Source organism: Magallana gigas, chromosome 4, assembly GCF_963853765.1.
Source record: "Magallana gigas chromosome 4, xbMagGiga1.1, whole genome shotgun sequence".
NCBI lineage: Eukaryota > Metazoa > Mollusca > Bivalvia > Ostreida > Ostreidae > Magallana > Magallana gigas.
In genome coordinates this window covers 24,170,863-24,183,674 of record NC_088856.1, presented here as the reverse complement: position 1 = coordinate 24,183,674, position 12,812 = coordinate 24,170,863, and the positions used below count along the sequence as shown (strand labels likewise).

The 12,812-nt window shown below is 33.6% G+C and overlaps 1 protein-coding gene across 1 annotated transcript; it reads left to right on the top strand.

Moving 5' to 3' along the window:
• Positions 1 to 9,075: 9,075 nt before the first annotated feature.
• Positions 9,076 to 12,394, top strand: LOC117682824 (universal stress protein in QAH/OAS sulfhydrylase 3'region). Its single transcript, XM_034451281.2, has 4 exons — positions 9,076 to 9,485; positions 10,537 to 10,632; positions 11,208 to 11,308; positions 11,912 to 12,394. Exons 1-4 carry the CDS (start codon positions 9,416 to 9,418, stop codon positions 12,110 to 12,112), a joined length of 468 nt encoding a protein of 155 aa, XP_034307172.2. The 5' UTR covers positions 9,076 to 9,415; the 3' UTR covers positions 12,113 to 12,394.
• The last annotated feature ends 418 nt before the right edge of the window (positions 12,395 to 12,812 follow it).

The window sequence follows — 12,812 nt, the reverse complement described above, 5'->3', positions numbered from 1 at the left end:
CACACTGTTATCTATCTATCTATCTATCTATCTATCTATCTATCTATCTATCTATCTATCTATCTATCTATCTATCTATCTTTTGCAAAGGATCTAAATAAGGTGGCGCACTACACCTTGAAATGTTTTCTCAAATCAGCAGAAAATACTTGATTATGAGAGATATCAAAATGAATAAGAAGTGTTTAAGTCAAATAGGCAGAGAATGTGCAATTTTGGATAAAAAAAATACATTTTCAAAACTTTAGTTTAGTTAACATGAACAAAAGCTCTAGGCGAATTGGTACTCATGATATGCTGTTCAGAAGCCCAATACTTTAGCCACTTAGCCACTTAACCACTTAGCTACGACGATATACAACCCAATCGAACGATATAAACAGTTTAACAAAACATTGAATTCCCCATCTTGTGACGTAGTGTCTTAAAAAGTATAAGTCTGGGTGTAGTGAGGTACCTTAAATACGCACATGTTATAAGTCTTTACTCTCATTTTGTAAAATGCACGAGTACACAGTCATTGTGACTTTTGTCAGGTCAACCTCTGCAAGCTATGTAAAGGTGATCACATTTCTGATGGATATGATAAACATAAAAAAGTTCTTTTCCAAGAACGAAGATCAACCCTTATTTATCCGCAATGTTAAAGACATCCACACAAAATCTGTGAATTTCAATGCACTGATTGTGACGACACCATTGTTTGCTCTTCTTGTATGGCATCAGAAACACATGTTAGGCATAGGTTTGTAGAACTAGCAGGGGATTATAAGTTGATAAAAGAAATAATTGGAAAGGAAAAAGAAGAATTTTTAAACTTTATTTATCCTTATTATGAAGAAGTTGCTATCGACTTGGAAAACCAGACTGCAAACCTGGATAAAGAATATGAAAAACTTACAACCGAAATTCCGAAACAAGGAGATCTTTGGCACAATGAAATCGACATCATTATCAACAAAATGAAAGTTGAAATTGGCGAGATAAAGGTGAAGCACAAAGATATTTTACAAAAACATATGAATGATATCAAACAGACACAATCTCTCATAAAACGAACAATAATAGCCTTAGAAGAATTTGAGAAATCTAATGAAGTGTATTCTATTATTAAATACAGCTCTAAGATCAGGGAGTTCAGAAAGGTTCTACCCAAGATAAAAGTATCACTGCCAACGTTCATTCCAAAACAAATAGATGGTACAAAGCTGTATAGTTTGTTTGGTCATATAACCCCATTATCTACTGTTACAGAAAAGAATGTCTTGTCACTTAACCAACCAGTTAAAGAACTGCTGGATGAGCCACAGCTCATTGCTACAATGCAGTCTGGCTTTAAAAAACTACGCAGTGTAGTTTGTCAAAATGAAGACCAAATATGGACAAGTGGATTGATCAATGACATTATATGCTTCAACATGACAGGTTTAATCCTGCAAACTATCCAGACAAAATCTGATGCTTGCCCATTTGATATAGCTGTAGACAGTTATGGGGGTGTATTATACTCTGATTTGCCATCAAGATCAGTATATAAGGTAAAGAATGGACGAAAACAAAAGTTAATAGTTGTAAAACCATGGTTTCCCGCTAATATATGTGTCGCCTCTACTGGTGATGTCCTGGTGTCCATGTACAGCGATGATAAAACTCAATCCAAAGTTGTCCGTTACTCGGGATCCAGAGAGAAACAAACGATTCAATTTGATATTTTTTGTAAACCATTGTATTCAGGAAATAGTTATATCAAATACATCACCGAGAACAATAATCGTGATATATGTGTAGCCGATTATGAAGCTGGTGCATTTATGGTGGTTAATCAGGGCGGAAGATTCAGATGGAGATATACTGGTCATCGCTCAACTACCAAGCACAAACCATTTAAACCGCTTTGTGTTACGAAGGACAGTCAGAGTCGTATCTTGACAGCAGACAGTGATAACCACTGCATCCACATTCTGGATCAGGATGACAGTTTCTACGTTACATAAACAACTGTGATCTGGAGAATCCTTTTGGTTTATGTTTGGACATGTATGACAACCTTGTTGTTTGCGATTTTTGAAAAGGCGATTTGAAGAAAATCAAGTACTCATAATAGACATTTTAATGTTAATCACTATAATAACTTTATCATTCTTAGCGGAACCCGAGGAATCTACTGAATGTCCCCTGACATATATATAATACATACATGTATCTGAGATAAGAAACGTAACCAAATTGCCACCCAAGGTAAATGTATCGCTGCCAACATCTATTCCTAAACCGATAGTCCATGAATACCTGCCCAATTTCTTCGGACAGATCATACCATTCTCTATTGCCACACAAGAACATTTATATTTATAAGAACTCCTGGATGGGGCGGTGCTTGTTAAGACAATACAGACTCGGTATGAATATTTAAGCAACATAACATGTCTAAATAGAGAGCAAATGTGGACGAGTGGAGAGTCCAGTAATATAAAATGCTTAAATACTAAACGTTCACGCCTTAAGACCATCCAAACAAAATCAAAACCATGTCCCAGTGATAAAGTTGTAGACAGTGATGGGTATTTACTGTACTCTGACTGGACAACAAGGACCGTGTATAAAGTTAAATATAAACGGACAGAAGAGTTGATCAGATTTCAGGGATGCATGGGCGCCTAATAACAGTTGTGTCACCACTACTGGTGATCTTCTACTTACCCTATACAGTGATGACAATTCAAGGTTGTCCGTTACTCGGGCTCTACAGAGAAACAAATAATTTAATTTGATGATGTAGGTAAACCTTTGTACTCTGAGAATAGTTCTAGAAAATACATCACCGAGAACAGAGATCGTGACATCTTAATAGCTGATTGGGAGGTTGGTGTTGTAGTGGTGGTTGATCAGGCCGGAAAACACTGGGCATCTCTCAATTACAAAGAACAAACAATTTAAAACCAGGGGCATCACAACATACAGCCAGAGATAGAATATCATTATAACATGATTGTTAAAATATCAGGCTTGTGAACTCCATACTGTAGATTCCTAATTTAACGCGAGGAATAAACTTCCGCGTAAAATCGCGAGAAGCAACCCTCGTGGGTTTTAAAATCTCGCTTTTATTTTTCAGACAGTTTTGAACTATAAGAAATTATGACAAAATAATGCTGATCGCGATTTCTTATTCTCACGATTTTATACAAAACACTGGAATTGCGGAATTAAGTACTCGCGTAAAATAAGGAATTTACAGAATTACGGGCTCGAATACACCTGGGGCTTTTTGTTTCTATGTTAACTGAAAAGAAATGAAAACTATCATAATGTGGATCAAATATTTTTGCATATTTGCTGCGTATTTTTACTTATATTCTTCGATTGCATGATGCTATCTATTAAATGAAACTTTCTATTTTCTTAAATTAATCAATTTAATCTAGCATTATGTACGGAGGGGTGCTCAAATTCTGTTGTTGTATATAAGTTTGTCGATAAGAAACGTTTTGGAAAGTAATATCGTGATCTACATGTATTGCAATAAAATGAAAACATGCATGAAGAAAACAGTAGAATTAATGGAACGTTCATGCAAAAATGTATGTATTTATAGAAAAGTCACCCACTTTTTATCATTGAGGATATCTTTTTACTACGTTTCTTGTGACCACAACAAAATTAATGTTATGAGCATTGCCAGTTTTTTTTATTTCGTGTGTTAATCAAAACTTATTCTGTTTATTTATATTACACTATGCGTCGTATAATTATTGTTAAGCTAGAAAGTATGGCTTAGCAAACATAAGATAACCATCTTTTCATGACGCGTTTGACTGATTCAGTGAGGTAACGCTCTGTGTATTTATGACCTAATTAATCATACATTTGTTTTAATCTGCAGCGGATATAATTCACAATAAAATTTTGATGAAAAAGTGCAATCGCATCAGAAGAAGTTGTATATTAAATGAAATGCTAGCACAGGAAAACGGTTTTTTATCGTATGCGTCTCATACCTTTGAAATGCAAAAAAAACCTTGTTGTATATATCCTCAAACACATCCATTCGTTGAATGAAAGTGATGCATACAGTGAGTTCAAGCATATCTTTTACAACATACACCATAGTATACAATGTAGAAAATCATTTAAATCGCATACCATGCCATACATGTACCATAAAATTACAAATTAAAAATATGCATGAAATGCATAGTATGTGAACACTAATAATGGTAGATCCTGAAAGACAAGCTTATATTTTTTTTCCCATACTAAACCACAGGTATACGGATAGGAGAATGGTAAAATTGACAAAATCATTTTTAAATCTGTGACAATAATCAAATAAAAAAAATTTCAATATATTTGAATTTTTCTGTATTGCCGTGATAAAATGGGTGTGTTTTTGTTTGGTATGAATAGGTATAGCATGCATGAAAAAAATATAACCCATTTTAATGAAGTAAATTTCATTAAGAGAAAGTGGACATTTATAAGTAATAAGCCCAAAATTGCACTTTAGAGTAGTTTTTAAAAGGTAATAAAAGCAGCGTGTTATTAATCACTGACGCGTCGTTTTAAACTGGTTTCAACTTCCCTGAATAAGATTCAATTCATAAATTCATGTAGGCACATGTACATGTACATGTATACGAAAAACCTCCGATTAGGTCAAAATCGTTTATAACATTGGCAATAGTTTTATACCTTATTTATCAATTAAAAACTCTCTACACATGAATAAAATTAATTTACCAAGCTACGTTTCATGCGCAGATCTAAGGGTATGTGTGTGCGTATGGAGTATGGAGATCCCCCCCCCCCTCCCGGCAAAATCAAATTTCTAAAATGTGCCATTATATTTACCTAAAGTATGCCTTGGATTCAATCCCCCGAAAAAATAAAATATCCTTCGGACCCCCTTGAAAAAAATTCTGGATCCGCGCATGCGTCTGTACCCGTAAAAGTTGTTCTTGCGATAATTAACCATTTAACTTTTTTCTTCGATCGGAATTCATTAAAAAGACAATCAGCTGGAACAATAACTTGTTTGATGTTTACTCTTTGACCCAGATTGTTTATCGTATATGGAATAAAGTATCAGTTAAAATTAATATAAAAAAGAACATAATTATGAAATACCGACAGCGTGTTACAAAGATAATACATCAGAACATAAATCTTTTATAAATATTAAAAAAAATGAATGATTATATCTAAACAAAACTTTCAAAAGTCATCCACGTTTAATTTGTGATCCAACAATAATGGGTGTTTTGTAAGAATATGTGGGCCACAGGAAATAAAGCGGGAAATAACTTGAATTAAATCGAATTATTGATTAATATTCAGTCAGGTAGTCACACTCCGAAAGTGATCAGCCATGTTTAGCAACGTAAACACAATTACTGTTAGCCTACGGAATACGTAATTCTTGTTAACCCGGTATGTTCTCCTTTCACATTGTACAACTTGTTTCACAGTACTATAGAAAGACCAAAGTCGTTATTGGTATGGTTTCAAAATAATGACTGATGAAGTATTTCAACGAGATTGTAAGTGAGAAATATTACTTTCACTTTCAAAACGATTTCCCTGAACATTGTCTTGGGGAAGCCCGCTGATTAGAAATAGGTGTCTGTGGACTGACAGAAAGAAATAATCAACACATCATTCTAAAATTCGATTGGAATTTTAAATCTTTCATAATATAAGTTGTAACCTGTGAAGTATTTAGTCTAATGTTGTACATTGTAGATCAACTATGGATTCTCGCTCTGGTGCCCAGGATGTGCACCGATGTGACCTTTGTGAGACCGCTATAGTACACAGCTACTGTGACTTTTGTCATGTCAACCTCTGCAAGCCCTGTATAGGTGAACACATATCTGATGAATATGACGAACACAAAATAGTCCCTTTCCTGGAGCGGAAATCAACCTTGCTTTATCCGAAATGTGGAACACATTCAAAAAAAACTTTGTAAATTTCAATGCATTAATTGCAATTACATCTTTGTTTGCTCCTGTTGTGTTGTATCTGAAACACATGCATGTTTATAGAACAAAGAAACAAACCATTGAACGGGATACAGAAGAATTAGAAAATTTAATTGCTCCTACATATGAGGAAATTGCACTTGAGTTGGAAAATCAGCTTTCTTACCTGGATGGAGGATACCATAGAATATTAACAGAAATATCTAAACAAGGAAAGGAATGGCATAAAAATATCGACATCGTTATCAACAAGATGAAAACTGAAATCAATGAGATAAAAATGAAACAAGTGGAGATTTTAAAGAAACACTTGGATGAAGTCAAACAAATACAGTCCCTAATAACGCAAACACTACTTGCTCTAAGAGATATCAAGCAATCTAGTGAGGCATCTTTAACAATTGGATACAACTCTAAGAACAGCGAGTTAAAAAAGCTTCCACCTAAGATCCGTTTATCCCTGCCAACATTCATCCCAAAACCAAAGGACCGCAAAGAGTTGTATAGGTTGTTTGGACAAATCATCCCCTTATTTACAGCAACAGCAGAGAAAGTCTTGTCACTAAAGCAAAGAAACGTTACAGTTAGAGAATTCCTTGATGAACCAGAGCTATATGCCAAAATACAGACTGGACATAACTTAATACGCAGTGTTGACTGTCTAAATGAAAATCAAATATGGACAAGTGGGCTAACAGATGTAATTGAATGCTTTAACATAGAAGGTAAACTCCTCTATCAAAACATTACCAAATCAGGAATAGACCCTGATGATATAGCTGTAGACGGGCATTGGGATCTACTATATACGATCAAAGAAACAATGACAGTGTTTAGAGTAAAAAATGGACGGACAGAAAACTTAAGTTGATCAGAGTAAATAGATGGAAGCTTTGTAATCTGTGTGTCACCTCTACTTCTGACATTCTTGTTATTATGTACAGTAATGATTACACTCAAACCAAACTTGTCCGTTTCTCAGGATCGACTTTTCAATTTGATGATAATGGTAAACCTTTGTACTCAGGGAATCAAGTTTTTAAACACATCAATGAGAACAGAAACAATGATATCTGTGTAGCTGACTGGAGGGCTGGTGCAGTAGTCGTGGTTAATCAGGACGGGAAACTCAGATGGAGATACACTGGTCATCCCTCAGTTACCAAGAACGAACCATTTCAACCCTGGGGTATCACAACAGACAGTCAGAGTCGTGTACTGACAGCAGACGGTGACAACCATTGTATCCACATTCTGGATTAAAATGGACAGTTTCTCCGTTACATTGATAACTGTGATCTAAGGGGTCCTACAGGTGTAGACGATGATGACAATTTGGTTGTTGGTAGTTATTGTAAAGGCATAGTAATGAAAATCAAGTACTATAAATAGATAGCAATATGGCAATGTGACATTTTCCCCGGATACTTTTTACATTTAATGTTAACGTATACATATATACTTACAGATGTATACTTCCTTTACATACGCATATATTACTTTATTTATAATCAGATGCAAGTGATTTGGATATTACGTAATTAAAAGTGTTATGAAGGGAAATTCGGATATGGATAATATACCAAAGACTTCATATATCTGAATTTTCTTGGAATGTCAACCCATTTATAGATATCAAATAAATAGAATCAGGTAACACATTACAGCTGCAGCGTTGCATCATCACTTGATTACCATAAATAGTTATCTTTATGCCTATACTTTGATTAAAAATTAAAACAGAAAAACTTATCGAAAATAATTTATGTATTTCATAGGGTAGTGTTATATACTAATCGATTTTTCTGATCGTAAAATAAGAAAGAGGAGAGTCAGGCTAAGATATATTTCATAATCTTTGTCAAAATATCTTTTACCGAATATTTGATAAATTTAACATCAATGCCTGTATTCCTTTGTTCATTTCATAAAAAAACCTCCTTAAATATAGGATCTCTGATGATTTGCAGTAGTTATATATCCTCGTTCAATCAAGGATGTACGAGCCTCTGGCCTCAGTGTTTATGGAACACAACCCGAAGTTAATCCCCGTACACCCTTAATGGGACCTGGATAACGAATTTATTTAATATGTAAACCAAAAAAAAAAATCTAATTCCCATGTCCAATCAAGGGTATATCGGGCTTTCAAAATATGTCGTTCACGCATTTATTATTAAACCTGGATCTAAAACAACATCACTGTTTTTGTCTATGAGATCGATCAACTCGATATATTTCTGTAGTCATTCACGTCACGTTATTTACCTCTGCCTCAAGTCGGGTGTACGGAAATTAACACCCGGTTTAATAGCCAATCAAATCTCGTCTTTCAATCTACCTAGGAAATAAATGATTTTTATCCAAATATGTGTTTGTTTTCTATGCCCTGGTTTGACTGCTGCATTATATTATACATAAATACACGGTTCATAATTATTTTTATCGATTGACTATATCTCAAAAGGCAATATAAGTAATAAATAGCCGCAATTTTGAGAAGCTGATTGGTTGTGGGAGGCATTTTTGGGCTTCATGGGAATTGAATTAAATACCCGACATGATTAATTTTCGTTTCCTAATACTTTGCAGACTTTTGGTGAAGCAAATATCAGATATATTTTTTTTAAATTCTCAAGATACGTAGTTAAACCGATATCTGGTTATAAATGTAGCCGATTGTTCCAAAACCAGGAAAAAAAATTATATTAAGAACAATAAATCATTGTCTTTTTAAGTAATATACATTTTTCTTTACTTGTAAGTGTAAAATATTAACATATTTTAATAATATATACATTCATATATCATTTGTTACAAAACAGCACGATTTTATAATATGTTTCATTGTTTAAGTAAATTTTGGCAACACAACGAAGGACATAATTAATATATCTCACGCGTATAACAATTAATATGGTACATAAACTCATTCCATAGACATAAGAAAGATAAATTGTCCTTTTAAATGCATATTAACAGTGATGAAAAAATTATGACAAGTTTTTAAAATTCCAAAACAAAAAAAGTATAATGTTATTATATTTGATATCAAATGCACTTTGGCTGGAAATAAGCAAAACATTATTACTATGGCAATTTAGAGTCCTGTTAAATCAATAGTGGGGCAGATGATTATAAAAGAAGTATTTCAAAACACACACGTGCACAGCATTTAAACGATCCACGGGTTCACTGACCGAGAACCGGTTAAGGTTAAGGTCTTTGACACAGTGACTGTACAACTTACTACGTTTCTCATTCAATACGTAAAGCGGTTCGTGAACTGTTGGAAATTCTGACACATGTTTGTATATTGGATTAAATGGTGAGACATTCGGACATGACCTAGTAGTGCAGACGAGATTCTTGAAAGAAAAAAAAGTAAAATCCGTTTTTTAATCCCGGTGCAGAATTGAAGAAACACAGCAATGGCGAACAAACAACGAACTGTTGTTGTGGCGATGGATGGAAGTGATCAGGCAATTAAGAGCTTTAAATGTATGTATTAAATTCACTGGTAGTCAATTGTGAATGATGGACACAAAGCTTGTCTTTTATAATCATGTGTATGTACACGTACACACGTGTATGTATGCGAATTCAAAGGAGAGATGGAGTTGAACTTGTTTCTTCTCCATTGATCATTATTAATTGAACTAAGTTTATTTTTGTGTTTTATTACATTGCACTTGTTCATCGAAAAAAGGGTAAATATTTTTTTTTCGACAAGCTATGAAATGATAATCAGTTATAAATCAACTATCTTCGTATATCGCTTGACAGGTATAATTTGTAATGTACAAAGTATTGTAAAATTACATGTAATGTACACGTGAAGTACTTGCAAATCTAGGTCTGAAATCGAAATCATTTACACGTTCATTTTTGACGTATACTTATTATGCCGCTGAAAAAAAAGTTCTTTTTTTTTTGTCAAAAAGAGTTTCAAAAAATGTAAGGGGTCAATTGGCTGGTAAGTTTGATTTTTCATGTACCTCCTCCAACCCCTCCTAATGCACTACATACATGTAACTCGTATATTTATAGCGCTTTTCATGTGTGAACTGAGATGACATTTTTGCACTTAACGGAAGGTCACATTTTAGGAAACGGTATTTATAAGTGGGTCATGCTCATTTACAACTGAAATTATATTGTATTGCAATATAGTTGTATTTCAGTGCTAGATAATATTCACTTTCATATACTTGTAAATATTCAATTTAATGAAACCTAACCTTAAATGATAATAGTTTTATTTCAAAATTTGGGCCCAGAGGGCATTCAAGATTACAATAACTAGCATTAGATAAAAATTTAAAAAAAAGAAGATATTTTACGTACAAAATAGTCCATACATTACACATACATGAACATGTTACAGCCGGGAAAATGTACATTAGTTTTTAGTTGATACATGATTTTATTTTTAAGAAATCAAATTCGTAATGGATATTATCGTGCTCATATATGATAATAAAAAAATGTTTTGTTTCTCTGTAAGAGTTTGCTGTGTTGTTCTAATATATGCTTTTGTTTTGTTTGTTAGGGTTCTGTAATTCCATCAAACACGACAACGACAAAGTAGTGATGGTGTACGCGGTGGAGGTCTACGGAGGGATCTACTCCACTCAGTGGCTCAATGGTAAGTTAGTGTCCGCCTACATGTACACTTAAATGCATGTGTTAATGCGTTAAAAGTATCACATGCTTAAGGTCAGACGACACGTTCATAAATTTTACATTTTAATTTTTCCCAGGATTTGTTATTGATTTACTACTTCTTTGACAAGCTTTCTTGCAAAAAATCAGGGTACCCTACATATGTACCAGGCATTTGTGCAAGATACTAGAGTATGCAGTTCTCTACGTAATCTTATTGAAAATACACTTAAATTGCTGATATAAACATTTTTGGCATAAATATATATATTTTAAAAATTTTATTCATCTTAAAAACGATAATAGATAATATTAATCTTATCTGGTATATTATAAGGCCGTTGAACATTTGAAAATAATGATAATTTTTTCGAGGAATGTGTCGTCTAAAACCTTAAATTAGGAAATGAGTATTAGCAAAAGGTATATAAGCAGATACGATGTGCGGACTGTTCAGTGGTTGCAGTGATGATGATGATGATGATGATGATGAGATGATGATGATAAATTTGATTATAGCTATCATATTGATGATTTTTTTAATTTCTTGCATTACAGTTCCATACTCCGGGGATGCTTTGAGAAAGATGATAGATAAACAACACGAGGAGATCAAACAAAAACTACACAAGTTTGCTGACATCATGAAGAAAGAACATGTACGAATTTCTCTTAATTAGCAGTGATTTCATTTTTTATCTGTGAAGTACATTTATTAAAAATTAATGAACTCTCGGGTCTTAACGAACACATTCTACAAAGTCGGGGTATTTGACAATAAGTATTGCACAAAGCAAATTCAAATAGTAGCAGAAAGAATACGAAATTTATCTAAAAATAAGCAAATGGATGTACATTGACTTGACGGCGTTGATCTTTTTAATGATATATATTATTGATGTCAACTCAAACTAAAGAAACCTATAAAGTCCTTTTTTCTTGGAGGGTGGGGGTGGGAATTGAATATTTAAACCCTAGATAATTTTTTATATCTATATATGATGACAAAATTAATGATGATTTTAAAAAAGATTAATGTAGCTCTATTCATTATATAATTGATCACTTTCAATCAGACATCAGTCTAATTAGAATCTAACCTCCAATGCCCAATTTTATCTGATGTTCAGGGTCAATTATTTGGAAATTTCAGGGTTTTTTCGAGCTCTATCGGAAACAGAACTTTACCGAACTCTACCGGAAAGATCCGAGAAGTTCTAGTCAATTTATAAAACTTAAATTCAGATTATTTATTTTTTTAGGCCTCAGGGACGGTGCGAAGTGTACAGGCGGAGGACCCCGGGGAGGGCATCATCCGGGCGGCTGAGGAGCTGGGCGCTGACCTGATTGTGATAGGGTCACGTGGGATGGGCTTGGTCCGCCGGACTATCCTCGGTAGTGTCAGTGACTACGTGCTACAGCATTCACATATCCCGGTCGCCGTGTGTCCGAAAGTTTCCTAGAGACTGTCAAATCATCAATGAAAGAGAATCTCGCGTCACTTTACTCATTCACAACTACCCGGTATATGGATGTAGTACACATGTACCTCAGATTTGTATAATTTATCGAATGTTATACTCATGTGTTATTATTTGTTTATTTTTACATGTACATGTTTTATATGACTTTTGATTATAAAATGCAGAATTTTCTACGCGTAACAATTTTTTTTGGAACAATGAAACTCATGTTTTTAGAACTCGAACAAATCCAAACCTTGAAAAAGAAACAACCCATAACGCAAACTTCCTCCCAGAATTCTTATATTAGGAAGGAAACTTGATTGTTGTGTATGAAGGATAATTATTATTACATGTATATACGTGTTAGTTTTCAAAGCACGAGAGTTGTGTTTCTTGCATTGGGGAAAAGCTCGTGTCATGAGATGCAGATTCAGAGCCAACATAAACATTAGGATTATTTTATTGTCTTGAAATTTATTAAAACTATACAAGTATTTATTACATCCATATTTTTGAACAAGGCTTGAAATTTTACAGAAACATTACAATTCTACATTTTTTTTTAAATTTGTCACACACACACATACACAAAAGAAACTTCCAGAAAAGTAATTTCATTGCACTAAATTGATTTCTGAGTAAAATATAATAATTCAAATATCGACATATTTTATTAAATCGAATTGTGCTGACTGTT